General features: G+C 50.3%; 1 protein-coding gene and 1 non-coding gene across 5 annotated transcripts; one reads left to right on the forward strand and one right to left on the reverse strand.

Moving 5' to 3' along the window:
- On the forward strand, window positions 1-26,360 carry Asic1 (acid sensing ion channel subunit 1). Of its 4 annotated transcripts, XR_007108526.1 has the most exons (14): window positions 1-542; window positions 1,415-1,792; window positions 2,621-2,816; window positions 17,228-17,899; window positions 20,571-20,721; window positions 21,324-21,451; window positions 21,739-21,889; window positions 22,220-22,276; window positions 22,702-22,855; window positions 23,318-23,409; window positions 23,936-24,015; window positions 24,090-24,194; window positions 24,352-24,581; window positions 25,482-26,360. XR_007108526.1 is itself a non-coding variant. In XM_047551828.1 (13 exons), the coding sequence occupies exons 2-13, from the start codon at window positions 1,431-1,433 to the stop codon at window positions 24,454-24,456; spliced, it is 2,253 nt and encodes a 750-aa protein (XP_047407784.1). In that variant the 5' UTR covers window positions 1-542; window positions 1,415-1,430; the 3' UTR covers window positions 24,457-26,360. The 4 variants fall into 4 exon arrangements, 3 of the variants coding, with proteins under 3 accessions (XP_047407784.1, XP_047407783.1, XP_047407785.1); XM_047551828.1 differs by having other exon boundaries at window positions 24,352-26,360; XM_047551827.1 differs by having other exon boundaries at window positions 24,090-26,360.
- Trnav-uac (transfer RNA valine (anticodon UAC)) lies at window positions 11,954-12,027 on the reverse strand. The gene has a single exon. It is a non-coding gene; the product is annotated as a tRNA-Val (tRNA).
- Window positions 26,361-26,529: the final 169 nt, after the last annotated feature.

A 26,529-nucleotide genomic window follows, 5' to 3' on the forward strand; every position in this document is an offset into this window, starting at 1 on the left:
TAGTCACACACACAGGCCAAAGGACCTCACAGGCAAGGAGACGGCTCCGGGACCAGAGGGAGGCAGCCTTGCCGAGAGCGACAGGGAGGAGGGGACAAGCTAGCGCCGGGAGCCCTCGGTTCCGCTCCGCGGGCCAGGGGCCCCGCGCGCACACCGGCCCAGAGACACCCTCGCAGACACTCGTAGGCGCGCACGCGCACCCTCACCCCTCCTCCACCACTCCCGCCGCCTCCGGGCCGGACGATGGATCCCTGCAGATCCCGGGGCTGAGAGCACCCGGCACCGCGCACCTCGCCGAGCCCGTGCGGACCGAGCCGAAGCGAGCTAGCCAGCGAGCGCGCGCAGGCGGGCAGGCAGGCGGACAGATCTGAGCCGAGCCGGGCCGGGCGGGCGGCTCCCTGCAGGGTTCTGCGCGGCGTGCCGCGGCGGCCGCCCGCTCCGGCTCCGGGCCATGAGCCCCTCCACGACTCGGCGCTGAGCCCACATACGGCCTCGCGCCCCAGGACCTGCCGCCGGCTCCCGGCTTCCCGAAGACCCCTCAGGTGGGTTTCCGATTTCCCCACTATTGGCCGCGGGGCTCCCCAGCGCCCAGAAGCGGGGACTCTCGTCTCTACCTTTCCCTAGCTGCTGGGGCGGGTCGGAGGCTAGGGAGGGGGCGGGGGCCGAGCAGGGGATCTGACTGCGACGGGAAGCCGGACTGGAGGGGGGTGCGTTCGGGGCGGAGACAACTCGCTGTCATAGGGAACCGCGCCCCCCCTCCATACATCCACCTCGGGCAACCCGCCACCCCCACCCCCCACCCCTCACCCCAAACACACACACACACACACACACACACACACACACACACACACGCCTGCGCCTACATAAGAACTGGAGACACCCCAGGTGAGTACTCAGGCTGGGCCCCTCCCCGGTATACCCACCTCCCCGAGGATTTTCTGGCCCAGGGTTAGCTCCTGGGGGGAGAGCCCAGTCCTGGGGATACCCTTGATTAGGAGAGGAGCTCCTGGGTTTAGCCCATCTGGGGGAGTTTTATCTCCAGGATAGGGTAGACATTCCTGTCCCAGAGTGACCCCACATCTGGAGGGAACTCCTGTGCCTGCCTGTGGGAGCATCAGGACTTCCCTCTCGCCCTTTAGTGACTATCTGGGGTCTCTGGCCTAGAAAGATTCCCTGGGAGAGCCCTCTCTTGGCCTCAGCTGACCCCCTGAACCTCTATTTGGAGGCGCCCTGTCCTGGGACAGTTCCCTTGGCCAGACACTTCTGGCCTTGAACACTAGGGAAGTCTTCTGCCCCAGAAGCACTGACCTCTGGAAATGGGGATTCTGGATGGACACAGTTGGGAGGGCACCATATATACTGTTATCTCTAGACAATAGCAGACTCTGTCTTTCCCCCATCCTCCTGCCAGGATCCCCTAGGCAAGGATGGAACTGAAAGCTGAGGAGGAGGAGGTGGGTGGTGTCCAGCCGGTGAGCATCCAGGCCTTCGCCAGCAGCTCCACGCTGCACGGTCTGGCCCATATCTTCTCCTACGAGCGACTGTCCCTGAAGCGGGCACTGTGGGCCCTGTGCTTCCTGGGCTCACTGGCTGTGCTGCTGTGTGTGTGCACCGAGCGTGTGCAGTACTACTTCCACTACCACCACGTCACCAAGCTCGACGAGGTGGCTGCCTCCCAGCTAACCTTCCCTGCCGTCACGCTGTGCAACCTCAATGAGTTCCGCTTTAGCCAAGTCTCCAAAAATGACCTGTACCATGCTGGGGAGCTGCTGGCACTGCTCAACAACAGGTGGGTGGATCCCACCCTCCCCTCAGCCCTGCTCACGAAGATGGGGATTCTGGATGGACGGTGGAAGGGCCCCATGTGTACTTTTTTTATGGTACTGGGGATTGAACCCAGGGGTGCTTTACCACTGAGCTACACCCCCAGTCTTTTTTATTTTTATTTTGAGACAGGGTATTGCTAAGTTGGTGTGGCTGGCCTCAAACTTGAGATCCTCCTGTCTCAGCCTCCTGAATCTCTTGGATTTCAGGTGTGCGCCACCACACCCAACCCCTTATGTATTCTTATCTCAGGGCAGTGGCAGACTCATCTCTCAAGTCAGTGTGCTTGCCTTCCTAACCTACCACAGAGCCAGCCAACCCAGCCCTCTACCCACCCCTCAAACCTGCCATTCACAGCAGAGGAATTGGGGTACTGCTGAGCGCCTAATTAAGGCACCTAATATCTGATTCCAGTATAGTCCAAAAGAGTGCTACCCTTACCCAGCCTGAGTTGTAAGACATAGGCACTTTCTAGAGTGACCTTTGCCCTCCCTCCTGCCACTACGTTCTGATCTCCTCATTTAGGGCAGACCACCTTTAAAGGGTAGAGACTATATTATAAAAGCCAAAGCTGCTACTTTTTCCATGCTTCCTCTCACCCTTGTACTGAAATACGTAGATACTTCTGTTTTCTCAAACTACATGTGGCAGGTCCTGTAGACATCCCCAGCTCTCCTTCCTTGCCTATCTGTGCCCAGGGCTAATTCCCAGGGGTGGATGCTATCCCCCAAAAGAAAGGTATGGGCACTCGTGGTTGTGTTGATCCATGTGCCACTTACCCCCCGGGCTCCAGGTATGAGATACCAGACACACAGATGGCTGATGAAAAGCAACTGGAGATATTGCAGGACAAGGCCAACTTCCGCAGCTTCAAGCCCAAGCCCTTCAACATGCGTGAGTTCTATGACCGAGCAGGACACGACATTAGAGACATGCTGCTCTCCTGCCACTTCCGGGGGGAGGTCTGCAGTGCTGAAGACTTCAAGGTGGTGAGTTCTCTGCTGTGGGGTATGTGTCAGCCTTGTCTTCAGTGGAGGAGGAGGCAGGGAGCAGGCCAGATCTCTCAGTGCTTGCTGCTCTGGGAGAGAAGTGTGTATCCTGGGATTTGCTTCTAGAGTACATTTACACTGTGTGAGGGCCTGAGACACAACCTTTCATCCATTAAAGCAGGAAAGAGAACCTACAGTGAATACCACACACTCACACACACACCACACATGCACACATGGCCAGGCATGGCCTGGATCACACTAATTTTACCTTCTGGACCACAGGTGGGAGTAGTGATGGGTAAGCTACAACCTTGTTACTCAAAGTGAGGTCTGATGACCATCACCCAGGAACTTGAAAGAAACATAGGACCTTGCCACCCACTTCCCAGACCTACTGAATTAGAATCTACATTTTTAATAAGATCCCAAAGTGATGTACTCATGTACACATTAAAGTTTGAGAATTGTGAAGCATGGTAAGTAAGAGAAGCTTCCCTTCAAATAGCCAGACAGGGCCAGGTATGGTGGCACATACCTGTAATCCCAGTGATTAGGGAAGCTGAGGCAGGAGGATTGCAAGTTTAAGGTCAGCTTCAGCAACTTAGAGAGGCAGGACTTCGGCAACTTAGCAAGGGACTGGGGAGGTAGCTCAGTGATAAAGTACCACTGGGTTCAATCTCCAGTACCCCACCCCATATACATATGTGCACACACACATGCACGCTTTCACACACAAATGCTGTCCAGTTAGGTATCCCCCTTGCCAGCAAGAGCCACAGAGCCAGGGTCAGAGGTGATCAGGATGCATAGACATAAACTGGAGGCTCCCTTTGCTTCTGAAAATGGATATGCCCCACAAATACTTGCACAGCTGTGGTGGCCTCACGTCAGCACTTCAGGTGCTAAAGAACTAGCATCTGATGTGCTAGGTTATCCAGAGCAAGTCACACACATTCTTCAGTGTTAAGATCCCACAGAGAAGCCAGATGTGGGGTTGCATGCCTGAAATCCCAGCTACTTGGGTGGCTAAAGCAAGATCTCTTGAGTCCAGGGGTTGGAGGCCAGCCTGAAAAGCATAATGAAACCCCCACCTCAAAAACCAAGATCTGGGCACAGTGGTACTCATCCATAGTCCTAGAAACTCAGGAACCTGAGGCAGGAAGGTTGCAGGTTCAAGGCTAGCCTGGGCAACTCAGTGAGACCCTATCTCAAAATAAAAAATAAAAAGGACTGGGGATGTAGCTCAGGGGTATAGCACCCCTGGGTTCAACCCCCAGTACCAAAAAACAAATAAGAAGACACACACAGAAGCTGGAAATAGGCCAAAGGACTTGGAGCTATTTACGCATAACTATAATCTCAAATGGAAGGACAATGCTTGTAACTCTTCAGAATGCTTGCTAGGCTTTCCCAATCCCTTTGATAAATAACCATATTATCTCTATTTTACAAATACACAGTCTGAGATTCAAAGAGGTAGAATAAGTTGCCCAAGCTCACTAGCTAATTAATGACAGATTCAGGATTAGAACTCATGTCTCATTAAGTACCACTGCAGTGTGCTCTTTTCATTAGTATTGCTGACCCTGGAGTTCCTGTGTCCACTTCCAATTCTGGCATTGCTCTTTCAAAACTCAGTCTCCCCAGGATCCCCTACTCTCATACCTGCTCCCAATTCTCCATTCTCAGATATTCTCCTTTCTCCCAACCTATTTCCTCCCCAACTTCCTTGCTTCCTTCTAGCATTAGGGGAGCATGGGCTGCATTTTTTTATGTAAAAAGGTTAGAGCCATGGTCATGGGTAGTGTTTCCTGCTGAGGTTACACAGGCTTCCCATTCTCTTTGTTTGTTTGGTAGTGGGAATTAAACCCAGGGGCGCTCAACTACTGAGCCACATCCCCAGCCTTTTTTATGTTTTCTTTTGAGACAGTGTCTCGCTAAGTTGCTCAGGGCCCGATTAAATTTCTGAGGTTGGCTTTGAACTTGCAACCTCCTGCCTCAACCCTGGGGATGCTGGGATTACATGTGTGCACTGCACCTGGCACTTCCCAATCTCTTTAAGCCCTGTTCTGCTAACCAGTTTCATGGGCTTTTGTCAGTCCTGTTGCACAAGGGTTACATGACCACACTCCTTGCTAAATCAAGCTGAAGAAGAACTTAGACCAGGTGCAAGAGCCACTTCCTTCTTTGTTTTCCTTCTTCATAACAGGAGAGTCCTAGATTCCCCAGAACTTGAGACCACAGGGTTCCTAAGCTTACAAACTTTATTACAAGAAAACTAGAACTGGGGCTGGGGAGATAGCTCAGTAGGTAGAGTGCTTGCCTTGTAAGCACAAGGCCCTGGGTTCGATCCCCAGCACCCCAAAAAAGAAAAAAAAAAAAAAAGAAAGAAAACTACAACTGTAGGTAAAGGTGGAAGTAAAATCCAGAACCCTACCCTTCTCTAACACATCTAATATACAAGCAGAAGGGACCACCAGGAAAAAGAGAACCTGTCAGCTGTCAGTTAGATGGTTTGTAGTGTTGGATATAGAAGCGAAGTGCTTGACTCAACTTGGAAAGGTGCTAAGGTATATAGTTGGGATACTGTTAATCCAGAGAAAATACTACTCAGTTAAGTATCCATTTGTCTGTCATGTCCAGAAAGATTCCAAGTAGTGATGCTAAGACGTTTGGAGATACTGAACTGTGATTGGTCCATGTTGTCTGAGGGGGGAAATTCCAAGCAGACAGATGGAGTATGATTGGTTCATAGAGTCCTGGAGCAATCTGAATTCTTCCTTCTCCTGGGGGAAGAACTCTGCAGGGTAGCACTCTGCAGGTCCAACAGTAACACTTGTTGATTCTGGGTTGTTAGGGAAGACCAGGTTTTTTGTTTTTCGGCCCATGTATCAAAGACCTGACCCTGAATCTGGCTGGACTCAAAACCTTCAGCCTATTCTTCTACCTTCTCTGGTTGCCCTCAATTCCAGCCCTTTTCTGTCAAGAACTCTACCACTTCTGCCTGTATGGATATTTCTCCACAGACAGGAGTCTGGTTGTGAGTACCTATCTGACATCTCTTTGGCTGGGAAGGGCCTTACAGGCCTTCTTCTCTGGGTCCCCAGTCCTAAGGGACTCACACATTCTTTGCTTGGTGCTCTACCCTCTCTCCTCTCCTTGGTCTCATAATTAGCATGTTTCCTAATTCATGCCATTCTCTGCCAGACCCAGATATTGCGATGTGAATCTAGCTCCTGGATAAATGTGGCACTGACAGAAAACATCTGATTATAGGGTCAGAGTTGTTCTGGCATCTTCTGCAGCCTTAATATCAGAGGGTCTTAACTGAGGGTCCAAGCCTTTGCTCAAAGTGTTTGCAAAATACAGTATGCATGGACACATGCAGACTCTTCTGTGGTGTTTCCAAGGACAACCCTCACTCAAACAGTAAGAACTTGTGCCTGGAAAAGGGTTTGGAGATAATGGAGGAGATCTTTTCTGGTCCCCAGAGACCCCAACTCCTTTGATGAGAATCTACAGTAACAGGCACTCCCCCAGAAGTACCTTGAAATCCAGCTCAATCTTGGGGAATGGTGGTCACAGACTGTGCATCCCCTGGGTATAGCTAAGAGCGGGGAACCTGGGAGAAATTGGGTTGGAAATCCTTTGAGACTGAAGGGGTAGAAGGGAAGTAGGGGAAGTATCCCCAAGCAATCCAGTTGGGCGGACCTCAGTAGCTCCCTCCTGATCTAACAAAAGAACCAGAAGACCAATTACAAGGACCCCTCTTTCTGGGCCACCTCCTGACCTTCCCAGTGGGGTGCTGGTTGCCAGGGTAACAGGGTCTGTGGCTCCTTTCCCACCTTGAGGCTAGTCAGGCCAACGAAGGGCAGGGGTCCCATGGAGGGGGGCCAGGGGCGCAGCTGTCTGTTGGTGTATGGACGGGGGCTGGGGAGTGAGCACAGTTGCAGCTGGTGCCAGCCTCCAGCTGCACCTTATCTGTCCCTGGCAGTGGGAGCAGCGATGTGACTGGAATGCTGAGCAGCACCAAGGGGAGGGGGCTGGCAGATGGTTGCCCAGTCTGCCCTATGCCAGCCCCCTCCCTCCAGCTGAGACCCAGAGACTTTGCCGGAGCGGGGCGGAGGTGGGGAGCAGGAATGCTGTCCGGACCTTGAAAGAGGACTAGGAGGGTAATCAGTGGAAATTCTCAGGATGGGGGTATTGTAAGAGCTGTAATCTTTTAAGAAGGGGGTAAAACTGGGGGACAGGAATTGGGGAGGACAGAGGAGTCCCCCAGGACCCTGGAGTGAGGAGTGGAATCTCCCAGAGGAAAGGTGGAGTGAAGCGGGTGGACATAGGGGGGTAGGGGCAGGAATCTCCTGAAGCACCTAAGGAAGGGAGGTACTGACATGAGAGGCTATGTGGGTGGGTGATCCTGGGATCTCATAGGGGAACAGAAAGGTCATCATAAAATAATCAGAGCCAGGGTTTTCAGGACCCAGAACTCTGCCCTTCATCCACATCCCTCACTCCCATCCCCACCCCATAGAAGCTCAGACCAGGATTCTCTTAGGAAGGCCCAACCTTATTATCTGGGTCTGTTCCCTCTGGCTAGGCAGAGCGAGTAGGAGCTGTGGAGGGGAAAGGCTGCTGTCTAGACTGCAGTGCAGAGAGGAGGGTCCTGACTACCCCACCCAGGGGTGTGGTGGTTTTCAAGGGGGTGATTTGGGAGGGGGAACGTGCAGCTAGCAGAGGCTCAAGTGGAGGAGAGGTGCTCTGCCCAAGGAGTTTGCAGATGCTAAGTTCCTCCTGCCCTATCCTTCCCATCTCTCTCTCCTCTCTGGGAAGCGCCTGAACTGAATAGAAGAGGTTGGTGAGGAGCTGAGCCGAGCCAGTTGCAGGAATCCAGGGACCCTGGGTTGGGGTCTCTCTCTTTCTCCTACACAGATTTACACAAACACCCCTCAGATAACTTAGTTTCTTCTTCTCTCTCCCCTCTTCCCCCTCCCCCTCTCTCATCCCAGCCAGTTCTCCCAGATTTCTATCAGCTAAGAGGCTACTCTAAGCTAATTGATCTCCTGGCTGTTGGCTAAAGTAATAGGGAATTGATGTAAGTAAGTGTCTCTGGAGGCAGAGACGGAAGTGGAGGGCTGGGGAGGGAAGTGATTCCTGGATGCCTAGCCAGAGAACAACTCACTTTGTAGATGTGAGCACTGTACCCCAGTGTGTCCAAGAGGCAGAGGGGAGGCCTGCAGAGAAGTCAGGAACATTCTGCTGTGGGTGGAGTTTGCTTCTGACTGTGCATCAACTTTGTCGAAAGCAATTGCAATTCTGGGGGCAATGTGAGAGAGAGTGAAGATTCCGTGAGGAGCTGGCATTGTGGGAGTGTCAAGCTGCACATGATTCATTCCTGTAATGGACACAGCTACTTCTGAGTGCCAGATTCTGTGCTGGGGTGTGGTGGTGGCAGGCAGGCCCCACCTCTACCCTCAGGGACTTGGAAACATTCAGGTGGAATCCACCCAATCTCCCCAGTCACTCTCAGCTACTCAGATAATCCCAATGTTAAAGAATATGCTAGAAGTTGGGTGTGATGGCACATGCCTGTAGTGTCAGTGACTTGGGAGGCTGAGGCGGGAGGATTTGCAAGTTCAAGGACAGCCTGAGCCACTTAGTGAGACCCTATCTCAAAATAAAAAGTAAAATAGGGGCTGGGGTTGTAGCTCCGTGGTAGAGCACTTGCCTAGCACATATGAGGTACTGAGTTCTATGCCCAGCACCACACAAAATAAATAAATAAACAAAATAAAGGTATTGTGTTCATAAAAAAATAAAATAAAAATAAAAAATTAAAAGGGCTGGGAATGTAGCTCAGTGGTAATGTACCCCTTGGTTCAATCCCTAGTACCATAAAAAATAAATAAATAAAACTGCCAGCGCCTGCCCCACTGTACCCTCCCCAAACAATGAACCAGCCAATTCTCTCCAGCAAGGCAGGATCATTTTCCTGCCTTTGAACAGGCCCTTCAGGCATAAATTTTCCCTCTTTTGTCCTAGGTAACAGCTCCAGAAGCTTCTATCCTATGATAGAGGACTATCCCAGTCAGGACCCTTGGATAAGCATTCCAGGAGACTGGGAGGGAGACAGAAAGAACAAGAAATGAAGCCTAGTTGGGCTGGAAAATGGGGTTGAGCATTAGGAATCCTGGGTTCTACTTTGTGTAGAGTTCCAGCTGATTTCATTTCTTAACTTCTAGACCCAAATTCCTATCAGGAGGAACAACCCCCCTAAGGGGGTTGTTAAAGTGTTCTTTGTCCAGGGGCAGCTTCTCCTTCAACCTCCAGGAGAGGGAACCCCTAGGAACCCCCTGGCCAAGCCCACACTAGCAGTATGTATTATGAAGGACCTGGACACATGTATCAGACGTCTTCCTCATGGGATAAAAAGTGAGCATGAAACTGCTGTGTTCCCTTAGAAAACTGTAAGAACAAGCCAGATACAGTGGCATATGCCTGTAATCCCAGCAACTCAGGAGGTTGAGGCAGGAGGATCTCAAGTTTGAGGCCAGCCTCAGCAACTTAGCAAGACCCTTAGCAACTTAGTGAGACCCTATCTCAAAATAAATAAATCAAAAAGGGTTGGTGATGTAAGTCAGTGATAGAGTACCTCAGGTTCAATCCCCAGTACCACAGAAAGAAAAGAAACTGTAAGAACAAAGACTCTGCTGCTGCCCCAGGTTCTCCATAGCCACTCCAGAGGGAAAAGAAGGGCAAGGTGTGATCTGGAGATCCTATGAGTTTTCAGAAAGAACACCCATTCCCACTGCTCTCATCTGCACATCCTCAATGTGGCTGACAATCCTGGGACCTGGGGGTAGGATTTTGTTACTTAGTGTTTTATACTTTAGTTGGTGTGTCACATCAATGTGCCAGGCTAGGAACATCCCACTACGGAACACTGCTGCAGTGACCTTGACCATGGACAGCAGCCAACTCAACCTTCTCAAATCATACTCATTGAATGTGTGCCCCAAGGGAACAAGCACACATGTGGACCTCATGTGCATGTCTGGGGAAGAATACAGATGTAGACTAGCATGTGAAGTGAATGTATATGGCTGTGCATGGGGTACATGCAGCTTGGTGACTGGAGCTATGGGAGAGAGCTTTTGTGCAAACAAACCTCTTACATGCAGAGCACATACCAGCAAAATTAATCATCTCTTTCAGTGAAGCTTTCACATTTACAGATTCCCTTTACTTTTGCTCATTCATCATTCTGGAAGGTAGGAAGATGTTTAATATCTTCACTGGAAAGATGAGGAAACTGAGGCTCAGAGGCATGTTATGTGACTTGTCTAAGATCATGCAGTCAGTATATAACAGAGTGAGGCCCTGTTACTTCTGATCTTCCAAATCTGAGTTCTCTCTATGTGGATTCAGGAATGGGAATGCATATGGTGGATGAGGCTGCTCTGGGGTCTCCAGCTGCCCATGCTGTGGTGAGGCAGTGAGGGAAAGAAAAGTGTGGAGGAAAAGACCCTAGGAATCCCAGCCCCTGGGTTGGGTGTGCCAAGTCTTTAGAGTCCTTTGACTTTTCATTGCACTATGTGGCCAAGTCCCAACCACTGCCTTTCCCCAGGATGGCACCAGGGCAGCCAGGCTCTACTGGAGGAAGCTGTACACCAGGGCAGCAAGTATCACATTGTGACCATGATCAACATCCTTAAATGGGCCTGCAGTGCTGCCTGGCAACCTCAGTGTATTGTGCTGGTCAGCTTGCCCTCCCCAGTGGTTACTGCAAACTTCTCCCTCTTCTCAAACAGCCCTCTTCTAGCTTCTCTCTCACACTCAGCATATGACCTTGTTTCCTACTTTGCTGAGAAAATAGAAGCCTCAGACAAGATCTTCTTCCTTCTTTGGGTACCAGTGCCTAGAAGGGAACATCCATCTTATCTAAGATAAAATCAACTTACTCTTTTCATCTGATCCCCTCTGCCTTTTTAGGAACTTTATCCTATTGATTCTGCCTCTCCATCCCCTATAGACAGATTCTCCTTCTCAAGTGAAACCATCCCATCAACAATGAAACATGATTAAGATGCTCCCACTTAAAAATAGATGCCTGAGCCAAGTGTACCAGCACATCTGTAGTCTCAGCTATTTGGAAGACTGAGGCAGGAGAATCACCTGAGCCTAGGAGTTTGAGACCAGCTTGGGAATGCAGCAAGACTCCATCTCAAACAAAGAAACAAACAAAAGCTTCAACAACAGCTACCATTTATTGAGCACTTACTATGTATTAGGCTTTGGGCTAGGATAAAAACCAAAACACATATGGCTCTCAACTGCGCTCTCTCTCTCTCTCTCTCTCTCTCTCTCTCTCTCTCTCTCTCTCTCTCTCTCTCTCTCTTTCCCCTCACAAAGTTCTAAAAAGTGATGTGTATAGTCACAGTTCCATTTCCTCATCTCTGACTCACTTTCTGATTTGTTCCAGGCTGCCTTTTCACCCATCACTCTTCCTAAATGGTTCTAGCTAAGGCCATTATTGACCTCCATGTTGCCAAATCCAGAAACCTTGTTTTATCCGTGATCTTTAATAGTATTTGAAATAGTTGACCCCGCCTTCTTTTTGAACTACTCTCCTGACAACCAACTCTTGGTTTTCCTCTTGGTTATGTTTAGTCATTCCTGTCTCTTTGACAATATAGTATCTTCTCCTTGACCATTAAGTGTTGTCTCTACTTAAGACTCAGCCCCAAGTTTTGTTCTTCTTTCAAATCATAAGGGTGCCAAGTATAGTGGCTCATGCCTGTATTCCCAGCAACTTAGGAGGCTGAGGCAGGAGGATCACAAATTTAAGGTCATCCTCAGCAACTTAGCAAAGCCCTCAGAAACTTAGTGAAATCCTGTCTCAAAATTAAAAAAAAATTAAAAGGTGGTAAAATGCCCCTGGGTTAGATCCCCAGTATCAAAATGATGCTGCTGCTGCTGCTGCTGCTGCTGATAATGATGATGACAATGATGATGATGATGATGATAATAATAATAATAATAATAAATCAATGTAAAAGTACAGCTTGAAGAATTTTACACTAGTATATCTTACAATGTAACAGCTACATATTATGTTGGTGTGTATTTACATTTTTTGGGGGGTGCTGGGGATCAAACCCAGGGCCTTGTGCTTGTAAGGCAAGCACTCTACCAACTGAGCTATCTCCCCAACCCCTACATTGATATAAAACATTCCCAGCATGCCAGAAAGTTCCTTCAGGCCCTTTCCTAGTCAATACCAACCCACAAGAGTTAGCCACTATTCTATCAGGATAGATGTTTCACTTCTTCTTGAGCTTCCTAGAGTATATATGTCCTCCATCCAATATCTCAATATCTACTCTTTTGTGTGTCTGTTTTTGCTCATCATTATGCCTGTGAGATTTAGTCATGTTAGTTCTTTTTAAATGCTGTGTAATATCTCATTATATGTATATACCACAATTTATTTATCCATTCTACTACTGTTAGACATTTGGGTTGTTAGCAGCTTGGGGCTCTTATTAATGAAGCTATTATGAACACACTGTTTGTGTTTTTTGGTTGACATATACACTCATGTCTCTTGGCTATGGAACTGGTTAAGTCATAAGCTATGATTCTGTTTAGCTTTAGTAGATATTGCCAACTCAGTCATTTTTTCTATTTTTTAAACACTTTTTAATTCTATTCTTGGGAAGTCTCATCTTCACTCACGATTCCAATTATCATTTACACACTGACAACTGCCAAATATATGTCTCAGTCTAGTTCTCTCCTAGCACCAGCCCCAATGGCCAATTTTCCACTTAACATCTCTACTTGGATGTCTTCAAGGTTCCTCAAAACCAGCATGTACAAAACTAAACTTGTCCTCTTATCTCTCAAACAGGTCCTTTACCTGTGTCCACGATCAGTCTAGTAAGACACCTCACTATTTAATCAGGTATGCAAATTCTGACTCTCAGTCTCCTTTGCCTGCCTTGAAAGGACCTGCCAAGTCTTGACAAGATCCTCCAGTTTTGCCTCCTAAATATCTCCCCTCTGCCACCCTGCTCCATACCACCCCTCAAACCCAAGTCACACCTGGACCACTGCAATAGTTTCCTAATAAATCTTCCAGCAGCCCCTCTGGCTCTTCTACTCAGCAGCCAGAACTGTCTTTTCAAAACACAGCTTTGATTGTTTGATAGCCTTCCATAAGGAGGCCCTCCATTGTTGTTGGACCAGAATCCTTACCTTAAAGGCCCTGAATAATCTGAGTGCTGCCTGCTTCGACCCACCTCTCCAGATATACCTACCTCCTCTCAGCTCTCTTTCCTTGGAGGTCTTTGCACACATTCCATTCTCCCTTTGGAACACCCCCCCCACTGGTAAATAATTATTATTTTTTATTCTTTAGCTTGCAATTCAAATATCACTCTCAGAGAAGCTTTCCTTGATTCCCCAGTCTGGGTCAGGTCCCTATATTCTTTGCCTCATCGAACTATAGAAATTCACTGCACTTGTCATAGTTTGCAATTAAATATTTGTATTTGTGACTTTTTAAACTGATCTCTCTCTCTTTCATCAGACAGTGAGCTCCATGTGGGCAGGATCTGGAACCATTATGTCAATGAGCAAAGGAAGAAGGAAGGGATTTAGAGAGAGATGACCTAATTCTAGTTTCAAGCCCATTACTTGCTGTCATGAGACTTGAACTGGTTGCTGTGGCTCAGCTTCCTTATTTGTCCAATGGTTATGAAGTTACTCAACCAATTTCTTTGGCAGGGTGTGTAAGGATCCCATGAGATGTCAGTTAAAAACCCTGAAACACTGCATAGAAGAAGCTGGGTATGGTGGCATACACCTGTAATTCCAGTGGCTCAGGAGGCTGAGGCAGGAGGATCACAAGTTCAAAGCCAGCCTCAGCAATTTAGTGTGACCCTAAGCAACTTAGTGAGACCCTGTCTCAAAATAAAAAGGGCTAGTGGGGGTGGTGTTGTGACTCAGTGGTAGAGCCTTGCCTAGAATGTATGAATGTTTGATTCTCAGCACCATATATAAATAAATAAAAGTTCATTAACAACTAAATATATATATATAATAATAATAATAAAAATTAAAAGGACTGGGGATATGGCTTTATGGCTTGTTGGTCTAAACCCTGGTACCAAAGAGAGAGAAAGAGAGAGAGAGAGAAAGAAATTCAGAAAGAAATATAATAAATCAGAAACCACTCAGTTGTCACACACAGCTGAAGAATACTGGTGGGGAGTGATATAGAGAAAGGGCAGAAACTTGGATAGAGAGTTCAGAATTGAGTGTAGTTCTGTGTTTGTGTGTGTGTGTGCGCACCCACACACGGGCACAATTGAGCACCTCTTCTGGGGCCCTCTGTGTTGCCTAGGGTTTGGGTATGCCCCTGACACTTTACTCACTTTTCCTTCTGTAAAACTTTGGGTTTGTCTACTTGGATGAGGTGAAGGCGAGAGAGAACCTTAGAGGAGCAAGAATACGGGGTATGGAGGAGGAAGCAGCTGGGTGTGCAAGTGTGCATTTTTGTAGTGATGTGCAGGAGTGCGTGGCAGGTCTTGGTGTTGGTGCTGGGAAAAGGTATACAGCCATACCAAACTCACAGTCCTCTGAGGCTGCACTGTGTCTGTCTGACCTTCTTTCTGGTGGGGCCCCAAGCAGGAAGCTCTCCTGCCTTAGTTTCCTCCCTCTGGAAATCCAATCTATATCCACTTCCAGGACATCTCAAGGAGGGGGACAATGCCCTCTAGTGGGCAAGAAACACATGGGCAGGGGCAACCTCCCCAGTCCAAGTCTCAGCCTTGGCCTGGCCCCCAAAAATCCAAGACAGGAAGTTACCTCTGAAACACTTTCTGAGAAGATGCAAGGCAGGAGGACTCTGCCCTCTGAGACCTGAGGTCTGGCAGGCAGGAAGAAAATGCCCACAGAGCAGGACACAGAAAAGCAGCCCATGAATCCATACAGGAGAAGCCTGGGGGCAAGAGCTGAAGGTGTGTGTGTGGGTGTCTCTCATCCTCTCTGCAGTGACTTATCTCTGGTTACCCTGGTGTCCTTGGCCTTTCTCATTTCCGGTTCCTCTGCATGGTCTCTGGGTCTTGATCTTTTACTCTCATAGGCTCTGCCCTCAAGGAGCTCCTGATCACTATGCATGCCAAAAGGGCCCTGAGCAGAACTAGACCCATCTGTTTATTCCCTGGCCAGGTATGAACCCCTGTGGAATCAGGGAAGACTTCTTGGAGGAAGTAACATATAAGCAGGTCTTGAAATATAAGTAGGAAGCCAGGTGCAGTGCTTTGTGCCTGTAATCCCAGCTATTGGGAAGCTGAGGCAGGAGAACGGCTTGAGTTCAGTTCAGGGCCCACGTGGGCAACATATCAAGACCTTGTCTGGACAGGAAAGGAAAGGAAAATGAGTAGAAACTCTCCATATAGAGTCAAGGGAAGACATGGAACTGCAGATAAGCCTAGTGTGGCCTGGGGAAGGTCATGATGGCTGAATGATGGGCTGTGGTGGAGGGACAGTGGTAAAAAGTAAGGCTGGAGCTTTACTGTCAGCTTTGTAAGTTCATTTGGGGAAGTGAATTTTACCAAGAGGCACTGGGGAGTGAGAGAAGGTCTTTAAGCAAGAGAATAGTCAGAGTCACATAGCATGGACTAAAAGCAGGGAGAAAGGGAGAAACTGTTGACAGGCAGGGAGGTCAATTAGGAGGCTGTTGTTTAGGCAAAAGAGTTTGAATCCAGTCGAAGACTAAGACTGGAGAGGGGCCAGACCTCAAGTCTCCTCTTTGGGGCCTCTGTGTCCCTGGCAACAAAGCTAAAGCTTTGACTGTCAGTTCTGCTATAGCCTGGCACCCTTCCTCCCATCCCCAACTTACTCCCTGGGTTCTCTGGCAAAAAGGCAAGGGGCTACTGGATGTTTAAGGAATGGGAAGGCCTGGGTAGACTTGTCTAGCTCCCGTTGTTCCTCCTCTGGCCCCACAGGGGAAGGGTTAATCTGCTGTGTCTCATTCCCTCCCTCCCTCCCTCCCCCTCCCTCAGGTCACCTTCTTGGCCCTGGAGACTTGGCTGGTGGCTCAAGTTCCTCAATCAGTGGCCCTGGGTAATCAGAGCACACAGAGGGGTCAGAGGATTGGGGGCAGAGGACACCTCAGACTGAGGGACTAGGAATCTGCAAGGCTGAGGGTTTTGTGGGTAGCCCAAGATTGGTTCCAAAAACACCCTACCTGACCCAAGACCTTTTGTCTCTGCATTGATCTTAATTTCTTCCATGCACTGGAGAATTCCTCGAATCCCTCTTCTGAACTGTTTTGGGGTGGGGAGTATAGTGATGATCTGCCAGCAAGCTTTTCAGCTGCAAGAGATAGGGTCCCCTCCTCCAGTGCCGGGAAATGGCCACAAATGAGTCTGTGGTCAGTGAGAGACTTCTGCTAATGGAACCTGGGTTGCCTCACAATCCACAACAGCGGATAGGAGAAGGAAAAGGACCTAAATGCAACTCAGCATGGAGGAGGGGTGCTGGCCTGAAGTAAAGCTGGAGGTTAGGGGATAAAGGGGGTCCAGGATGAGCTGGAGAGAACTTGGGGTTAAGGGAATGATTATAGGGAAATTGGAGGCTTGGGGAATAAGCTAAAGTAAATTGGGATCAGGACAGTGATTGGAAGGTAACTGAAGATCAAAGGAATGATTAGGGGGAACTGGGGTTTAAGTGTAGATTGAGAGAATAGGGGATCAATGATATGCAGGGGGAATTATGGGTCAAAGGGAATTAGAGAGGAAGTAGAAGTCTGAGAGAGTGCCTACAGAGCATGAGAGGCTTGGATATCCCAGAGGAATAACTAGACTTGGGAGAATAAGGGAGAGAGCCAGAATTGGAATTGGGAAACTGGGGGACATGCTGAGGAACAGATTGGAGGGTGAGAGAGCATGCACGTGTGCCCTGGGGGAGGGTGGGGACTGTTACCAGCTGAGATCATCCTGCAGTGGGAACAAAGGGTCCCACCTCACCTGGGGAGGGGATATGAAGAGCCCCAGCCCTAGGTTTTTCCAGGGTTTCTACACTGTCTTAAACCCTCTGGGTTCTGCTCGTGTCAGTGACAGGAAAGGGGCTCCAGCTCCCCTCTTCATCAGCCTTCCTTTCCCACTGCCATCAATTATTCATTAGCCCTCCCTGGCAGGGCAAGCTGGTCTTCCTTTCCATGCCCCACCCAGCTTAGCTACACTGCCACAGAGGCCCCAGTGAGGAAGGACAGCTAGCCAGGCAGTGGAGAACTAGCTGAAGAGCTAAGTGGCTGGCCCTGCCGGACCCTGCCTGGGGTCACATCTTTTTCCCTGTGGCACCTCCCTCTTTCCTCCTGCCAACCCCCTGGTGTCAGGAAGCCCTTGGAGAAGATGCCAATCCAGATCTTCTGCTCTGTGTCATTCTCCTCTGGAGAGGAAGTCCCAGGGTCTTTGGGAGATGTCTGGGGTCCTCACCATCACCACCAGCAACAGCAGAACAGCTCAGAATCAGAAGAGGAAGAAGAGAAGGAAAAGGATGCTTCGAAGAAGGAGGCCATCAAGGGGGCTTCGCCTGTGGATTTGGTGGCCTTTGCCAACAGATGCACCCTCCATGGTGCCAGCCATGTCTTTGTGGAAGGGGGTCCAGGGCCAAGACAGGCTCTGTGGGCAGTGGCCTTTGTCTTGGCACTAGGTGCCTTCCTGTGCCAGGTAGGGGACCGTGTTGCTTATTACCTCAGCTACCCTCATGTGACCCTGCTAGACGAAGTGGCCACCACGGAGCTGGCCTTCCCAGCGGTCACCTTCTGCAACACCAATGCTGTGCGGCTGTCCCAGCTCAGCTATCCTGACTTGCTCTACCTGGCCCCCATGCTGGGGCTGGATGAAAGTGATGATCCTGGGGTGCCCCTTGCTCCACCTGGGCCAGAGGCTTTTTCTGGGGAGCCCTTTAATCTTCACCGTTTCTACAATCGCTCCTGCCACCGACTGGAGGACATGCTGCTCTATTGCTCCTATCGCGGGGGACCCTGTGGCCCTCACAACTTCTCTGTGGTGAGTGGGGGTCCATGGCTAGCATAGCACCCTGAGATTGTCTGCTGTGGTTCTACTTGACTGTCACCTCCTGGGGCTGGGGCTGGTAACCACTCAGTGTCCCCACCTGGGCCAGAGCTCATTTGGAAGCCCAGGGTCTGGAGCTGAATAGATATTCCCAGGTCCATACCAGTACTGCCCTTCCTGTAGAATCTTGAAATGTATCTGTTCTAGCCAGTAATTAGCTGGTGCCCTAAGGTCTCTGATATTTTCCTGAATATTTTCCAGCCTCACCTGCCCTTCCCCAGCCCCCTCATGGTCCAGGAGTGCCCAGGACCTTGCTCTATCTGTGAGGTCCACATTTGATCTGTTGGTGGGTACCTATGCCTAGCTGGTTGTTAACTATTTTGACTATCACCCCTGGACTTATGCTGGGGCAGGAGACACCTGACCTCTGAAGAAGCAAAAAGGGGTGGTAGGGAGGTGGTGGAGGGGTGGAGACAGCCCCCATCTCTACCCCCTGAACCACTTGTCTGCATCTTCCTCCTTAATTGCATCCTCATTTGGTCTCCTGTGCTCTCTCCTATGGAAGCCCATCCTCCACCCACTGTGTGTTTGTGTGTGTGTGTGTGTCTGTGTGTGTGTATGAGAGAGAGAGAGAGAGAGAGAGAGAGAGAGAGAGAGAGAGAGAGAGAAATAAAGAGAAAGAGAGACGGAGGGGAGAATAACAGGTTACCTCTAAATTAAATCCCCTTTTCCCAGTTCTAAGTGGCAGAGACCTTCTTCCCAGAGGAAGCCCTCACTGAGAGTTAGCTTGCCCCTTGGCCCTCCCACTCTGAGGTCTAGGGCCTTCCCTAGACCACCTGCCACACTGCCACTTCTGCACTCTGATTCTCCAGCCATCTTCCAGTTCTTTCTGACTTGACTCTTCTCTGGCTCCTCCAGTTTACAGATGCCTGGTCTTTCCTCTCCATACCCTCATCCCTCAATCCCCCCACATCCTCCCTAGTTGGAGGTGCAGGTGGGTGCCATCTCAGACCATGTAATGACTGAACTCACATAGGGATCTGGGAGTTTTGGCCACTGGATCTCAGAAAGGCCAGGTGATACAGGACTGAGACAAGAAAAGGGTCAACCTCTCTCCTGGGGGCCCAAGGGTAGAGCAGACACTTTTTTATCCAAAACCACCAGGTGGCAGCAGCAATCCATTGCTCAGCAGCCCCGCCCTCTGAGCCAGGGCAAGGTTGGGGCTCCCAAGGAACCTCAACCACCTGGACTCCCTCCTATGCCTTGATGGAGGGTAGGTGTAGGTATGTGTCAAGAGCTTATGGCTTCATGTCACAAGAGCTTGTGGCAGAGTTGCAGAATGAGGAGCCCTCAGAATTCTCTCCGTGTTTTATCATTAGACCTCACCCACAAAATGGGGGAGAGCAACATGTTTTCTCTTCTGGAAGAGGTGGCAGAGGCTGTACGAGGAAGGAGCAAGGACTGTTTCTTAGTGACCTCCACTGGACCTGCTGCTGGAGTCTGGCCTGACACTTGTCTCTCCCTTCTCTGACTTTCTTTGTGACTCACTTTGTGGACTTTGTCACCATCCAGCAGTAGTAAAAGCACACCCATTCAGTTTATGGGGAACACTCATGGAGGCCATGGGAAAAGGGCCACTCTACTTTCCACATCCCTGTAATCAGAGGTATGATAAGGGCTGTAATGGGGTGAGGAGTCAGGAGCTCCCAGGGCTGAGATTTCTTCTGGGACCCTCATAGCTCTGCACAAGCATTGCCAATATGCTATGTCTTGGTGCTTAGTCCTGAGTGCTGGGAGAGGAGGTATTGGGTGCCTAGGTGAGCATGGTCCTTAGCATGGCAACTGGGGCTGTCAGGTTCTAATGATAATAAATAGGACAATGATGAATATAGGGGGTTGACTGGAGGAAACCAAAAAACTTTGGTTTGGGGGTCTTGGGTTTGAGGGCAGGTCTTGGGGAAGACAGGATTTCTAATGCCTGGGGTGAAATCCAGGAGAAGAGAAGATCTATCTCAGAAGGCCTCAAGGATCTGGCAGTGAGAGGATCCTGGTGATGGAGGTGCACATGGCAGAATCCTAACCAGAAAAAAAAAATTGCCACTTGATATTTCAATTGAAAAGACTTTAACAAAAAAGTGACTGTTTATGAAGTTGTGCACAGGATTAAGAAAACCAGTAAGAGGGCTGAGGCAGCTAGCAATAGTGGGAAATTGTTATCACTGCTAGGCTAAAGGACCACAAAAAAGAAACAGTTCCATCAAGGGGGCCTTCCTGGCAGGATATGTAGTCATGGAAGGTCTAAGACACTGGAATCATTACAGAAAGGTGAAGGGTGAGGAAAGATCAGTACTCCAGTCTCTCTCTCCTCTTGCCTTCTAATCCCTTACTTGTGGTTCTCATTGACCAAACCTAACCCAAAGCCCATTCAGGTGGCAAAGGGGCTCAGACCACAGATCCCACAAGGTTAGCTTCCCACTGCATATAGCAGGGCAAAGAAGGGTGGAGAATAGGTGGGAGAAGGTGACAAATGAAGAATGGGCTGCATAGGAGGAACTGTTCCTGAAGGGTGTTGGAATTCCTGCTGGGTTGGGACTTGTTTGGGGACACCACTTGGTTGGTAGTAGGTACTGACAGGACTCAGGCTCTCTATTCTGCCCCCTACCAGGTCTTCACACGGTATGGAAAGTGCTACACGTTCAACTCCGGTCGAGATGGGCGGCCCCGGCTGAAGACCATGAAGGGTGGGACAGGGAATGGGCTGGAGATCATGCTGGACATCCAGCAGGACGAGTACCTACCTGTATGGGGGGAGACTGGTATGTTGTACCCCTCAGGGGCCCCCTCCCAATGCTCCCTGGCCCTAGCCTCCACTAGGGCTCAGGGCTCAGGCTTCTTCCCCTCCTCCCAGGATTTCACCATCTGTATCTCTGACTTTACCTGACATCCCACACTCACATTTCCCTGGCTCCCCCTTCCTGGCTCAGTTACTCTCCAAGGTAACCAGCCATCCTCTTCCATCAGCGGCCGCCACTCACTCTATAAATAACTCCCTCTCTTCTTGGGCTGCCTGCCTGTCTGGTCTCAGGGGGCTGTGGGGCAAAGAGAGATGGGGAGAAGGGAAACAAGGGAGGAGGAGAAATGGAGAGTGTCTGAAACAGTGACACTTTGAGGGAAAGAATGTGAGATACCAAGATGCACAGTACAGACCAGGTAAGAAAAGCACATAGGAGGCAGGGGTCATTGCAGCAGCATGGAGCTGGTAAACCCAGAAGGCAGCTAGTGGGGGTTAGGACCCCATAGAGAGCCTACCTATCAAGTGGACACTGTGCTTATTCCCAGGAGAGGTAGGATGTCCTCAGCTCTGAAGGAGATAGGAATTCAGAAGCCCTCCCAACCCACATACCCCTCATTCCCATAGACGAGACGTCCTTTGAAGCGGGCATCAAAGTACAGATACACAGTCAGGATGAACCTCCTTTCATCGACCAGCTGGGCTTTGGTGTGGCCCCAGGCTTCCAGACCTTTGTGGCCTGCCAGGAGCAGCGGGTGAGAGGGCCATTGAAGGCTGGTCCTGGGGTGGGGTGTCAAGGGGTCAAGATGGAGTGGTGGGTGATCGATAATGGGAGGAACAGGTGAGGCAGGGCCTGAATGGTAATTGGGCTAGTTAGAAACATGAATGATCTAATGAATGGGTATATTCTACAAACTGCAAAACTTCAGAGACTGCAGAGGGAGAGGGGCAGAACTCCTGAGTTCTGCATCTTGTCAAAGAAGTCCAAGGTGACTCAGGGAGAAGTCACCACATTCCCCCAGCTCCTCGGCTCTCCCAGCAGCTCATCTACCTGCCCCCGCCCTGGGGCACCTGCAAAGCTGTTACCATGGACTCGGATTTCTTCGACTCCTACAGCATCACTGCCTGCCGCATTGACTGTGAGACACGTTACCTGGTGGAAAACTGCAACTGTCGCATGGTACACATGCCAGGTCAGGCCCCAAGTCTCCAAGCACAATCCTGGGGACTTGCCCCTCACCTGCTCCCCATCCATATCAATCTTTCCAGCCCAATTTCAGCCCATTGCATTCTTTATCCTCTGACTCTTATCTCTTCAACCACAGTTCCAACCTTTGCCAAAAAGAATGGGTGGAAGGGTCTAGGAAGGATATGGACTATCGGCAAGGGTCACTTCCAGGGCACACTGGGGGCTAGCTAATCCTACTATCTCATCCTATTCTTCCATCTTCCACCTTATATACCACTGCCATCTCATGTCTCCTTTAATCTCCATCCTGCACACTATCTTCTCTCTTCTGTAGGGGATGCCCCGTACTGCACTCCAGAGCAGTATAAGGAGTGTGCAGATCCTGCCCTTGGTGAGTGCCCCTACCCTGGGGTAGCCATGGGAAGGGTAGCAGGTGCTACTAGCCACATGCACAGGGGTATCAGACCAAACTCCAGAAGCTCCCAGTAACTCCTGCATTATGCTGCACCCTCACATGTATCTGACTTTAAGGCTAAGAATAGCATCTTCAGAAACTCCTATGAAAAATGAATGGGGAGGGGCCTTTACATGCTTTCATCAGCATTTCAGTTGGTTGACCCTAAAGGGCCCCCAGGGAATGACATATAGGATTAAGAAATACTCATGGGGAGGCTGGGTGAGAATCAGCACAGAGCAGTCACAAGGCCAAGGTGAAGAGCATATCAGGAACTGGAAGCAGGGTTCCTTTGGGCAGGGCCAGGATGTTCGTGTTGGGAACCACCACTCAATCAACATCTCTCACCTGGCTTGGTACAGACTTCCTCGTGGAGAAGGACCAAGAGTACTGCGTATGTGAAATGCCCTGCAACCTGACCCGCTATGGCAAGGAGCTGTCCATGGTTAAGATCCCCAGCAAAGCCTCAGCCAAGTATCTGGCCAAGAAGTTCAACAAGTCTGAACAGTACATAGGGTAAGGGTTCTACTGTGCAGGGAAAGGCTCGTAGGCAGGGACTGTGGAGGGTAAAAATGAGCTTGATGGGGGACCAGCAGGCAAGAAGGAGCTGAGATGACCTGGGGAAGATCCAAGAGGTAATCAGAGTTGAGAGTGAGAGTGAAGTGGAGATGGAGGGAAGATCAAGCCAGAATAAGCAATGGAAGCACCTCTTTTTCCTCCCTCCTCATTTTATCCTCTGTCTTCATCCTCATTTCTGTAACTAAGATCACCTCACACTTGCCAGTGTATAGAGCATCTTTTCTTATATGTCATTTAATTTAATACTCACAATAATTTTTAAAAGGCAGGTATCTCCATCAGCATCTCATTTTATTGATATGGAAACAGGTTTGGAGAAGCTAACTTATAAGGTCACCTTGCTAATAAGGGGCAGAGATATGACTTGAACCTAGGTCTCCTCCCCCAACCCCTATGCAGGGAGAACATCCTCGTGTTGGACATTTTCTTTGAAGTCCTCAACTATGAGACCATTGAGCAGAAGAAGGCCTATGAGATTGCAGGGCTCCTGGGTGAGCTGCTGGTATCTGTCCCGTTCCCATGCCATAGGCATGGGGTGGCTCCCTACCATCCAAAGCAGGGTGCTCGCTCTGTCCCATTCTCAGCGGCTTCCCCCCGCCACCAACCCTGTTGTCTTGGTATATAGTGGGGGAAGGGAGTTGAGTCTTCTCTTAGGGCAAAGTGGAAAAGACAGGCCCTGGATATGAGGGAGGGGTAGGAGGTGGAGGTGGAGACTATTTCACATACCTTTGAAATTGATCCAGATACTAAGAGTGTTGGTGTGTTTTGTAAACAATTCTTTTTCCTGAATAACACCTGTTCATATTAGAAAAGTAGGAAAATACAGAAAAGCATGGAGAAGAAAATAAAAGTCCTGCCAGAATCTGGCTTTGCAATTCTTCTGTGTGAAGGCTACCCACTCCCTTTGAGAATATGGCTGACCTGCCCAACTCCCACCGAGTCCTACCGTTTCCACCATGTACTGACTCCCTGACCCCGCCCCTCCGCCCTCCCCCCGCCCCTCCCCCCACTCCGCAGGTGACATCGGTGGCCAGATGGGGTTGTTCATCGGGGCCAGCATCCTCACGGTGCTGGAGCTCTTCGACTACGCCTACGAGGTAAGGGAGCGGGGCAGGGCGGGACAGGCGAGAGGCGGGGTTCCAGCCCGCCCACCCCACCCCACCCCTCCTAGGTTATAAAGCACAAGCTCTGCCGACGCGGGAAGTGCCAGAAGGAGGCCAAAAGGAGCAGTGCCGACAAGGGCGTGGCGCTCAGCCTGGACGACGTCAAAAGACACGTGAGGAGCGAGCAAGGGGGCGCCCTCCAGGCCTCCCCTTCCCCCACCGCCCAAGGACCACCCCCTCCCTGCTCGCCGTCCCTCCTTTGCCTCACAGTACTTCATAGAGACCTGTGGCCCTTCCCGTAACCAGTCCCTGTTTTGCCCCTTTCCCTAGAACCCGTGCGAGAGCCTCCGGGGCCACCCTGCTGGGATGACATACGCTGCCAACATCCTACCTCACCATCCGGCCCGAGGCACGTTTGAGGACTTTACCTGCTGAGCGCAGGCCACTGTACCAAACGCCTAGGTGGGGAGGGCTAGGAGAGCAAGGGATCTCTAGCTGCCCCAGCATCTGTCTTGGAGACTCACCCACACTTCTGGGGCAGTCCTGTCCTCTCGTCTCTGGTGAGGAAGGAGTGTGGACTGTAGAGTCCTCTCCCTGCCTCTATCCCATTCTTTTTATTTTAACAAAATTAAACTAATCTAAAAATGAGAGGGGGCAAGGGATCTCAGGCTGCCCCTCTCTGCTCCATGCTGCCTCCCTTAGCTCCCAGCCTAAATTCTGTCTGTCTGGCTGTCTGTCATCTGAGTGTCTGCCTACATTCTGCTGCCACCAGTCACCAAAGCCCCCTCCCAGTGAGGGGTGGAGGGGATCCTTGGGGTCTGGGATTTGGCCCCAAACCAGAGAATGTACCTTAAGGGGGAGGGCTAGTGGGAGGGCTTCCCCAGCCTTAAGAGACCCTCTCAGCCCAGTTACTCCCCACAAACCCAAGTCTCCAGGCAGGAACTAGAACCCCAGCCTCACACCCTCACACCATGTGGAATCTCTAGTAAGTGGATATGGGGACAAGATGTGGCCCTGGTGCTGTAGGCCACATCCTGATACTTACAAGTTCAACCCCACCCCAAAGCTGCTGGAGAGAAATCCCAAGAGGTAGCACCCTCTACATCCCACAGAAGACCTGGCTGGTTAGCTTCCAGCTCAGGGAGAGGGGCACTGGTGCCTGACCTCACTGGCCCCTCTCCCAGAGGCCCTTGCAGAGGGCCACATCCATAAATTTTCTTATGGAACTCTCCCAAGTCCTCTTCCCTAACTTCATTTGCTTCTTTCAACAACCTCATCTGCATTTTCTATTTCTATATGATACAGACTCTATATTGCTATATCTCTGTATATACTTTCCTCTAACCCTGTCTGTCTTCACCCCATTCCCTCTTGTCTCTGAGATCCATCCTCCCACTCAAAGTTCCCCCTTCTGTGTTCTCCCCACTCCCTGGTCTTTGAATGCCTTCGCCTGTATAAAGAATTGGACTCTCTCCCCTGGTGTCTGTACTGTGTACACACATCCCTCTGAGAAGCACAAGGAGACGACACGCGCATTGTAACCTTCGCACTGTCTCGGTGGCGACATAAAGGAAGCTGTGAATCACAAGCTCTGCCTCGATCTGGCCTCACCCTCTCCCCCCAAACCTGGGCACCCTCTGCCCTCCCTGTAGCCTTAACATTCCCTTTCCCTGCTCCACCTATCCCAGTGCCCTTTGCTTGACTGACTGTGGCCTCCCCAAGGAAGAGGTTGCTACAGAGGTAGCCTCTACCCAGGGAATGGAGAGCTGTGCTGGATATTAAGCCAAGTGTCAGCCACAGAGGGAGGTGGGGATTGGTGATTCCCACAGCTGGGGCAGTGGATGCCCACAGGTAGAAGCTGAGGTCTCGGCAGTGGCCCAGCCCCACTTCCTCACCTTATGCCAAGCCAATCACCTATATTTTCTGATGAGGCAGGGTTTGGTAGTGGGAGGAAAAAGGCAGGCCTAGAAGAGGAGTTGAAAGCTCTGCTCTTCTGTCCCTCCCTACCTTAATGAGAGACAAGTGAGGTAGAGGGCTTGCCCCCACCCCCTCCACCAGGCACCCATCCTAGGCCAGAGCACCAACCCTTTCCAGGCCTTCTCTGCCCAGCTGTCTCTTGGTCTCCAATCCCAGAACAAGACCTGTGGGCAGGTCACCTGTGCATTGGCCTGGAGCTGGAGTGAGGCTGTAAGACCTTTGGGAACTCTTAGGAACTAAGAGTTCCTTAGAGATCTGACCTCCCCAGAGGGAAGTAGGAGTAAGGCCAAGAAGTGTGCACTGGATAGGGGAACAGCAGGCGGGGCTGGGTGACGCATGCCTCTGGTCTAATAAACTGGGTATCAACCATGTCCTCTTCAGTGTTGTTCTTTTTTTTGGAGGGGGGGTACTGGAGATTGAATTCAGGGGCACTCAACCAATGAGCCACATCCCCAGCTCTATTTAGTATTTTTAGAGGTAGGGTCTCACTGAGTTGCTTAGAGCCTTGCCATTGCTGAGGTTGGCTTTGAA

This window comes from Sciurus carolinensis, chromosome 4 (assembly GCF_902686445.1).
Source record: "Sciurus carolinensis chromosome 4, mSciCar1.2, whole genome shotgun sequence".
In the NCBI taxonomy this organism is placed as follows: Eukaryota; Metazoa; Chordata; class Mammalia; order Rodentia; family Sciuridae; genus Sciurus; species Sciurus carolinensis.

Bases quoted from the DNA above. Each gene is read 5' to 3' on its own strand.
- Asic1 (XM_047551827.1), top strand. From the start codon at position 1,431: ATGGAACTGAAAGCTGAGGAGGAGGAGGTGGGTGGTGTCCAGCCGGTG. The intron at 21,890-22,219 runs GTCAGGCCCCAA...TCTCTTCTGTAG, and splicing joins TCGCATGGTACACATGCCAG to GGGATGCCCCGTACTGCACT. The intron at 24,016-24,089 runs GTAAGGGAGCGG...CACCCCTCCTAG, and splicing joins TCTTCGACTACGCCTACGAG to GTTATAAAGCACAAGCTCTG.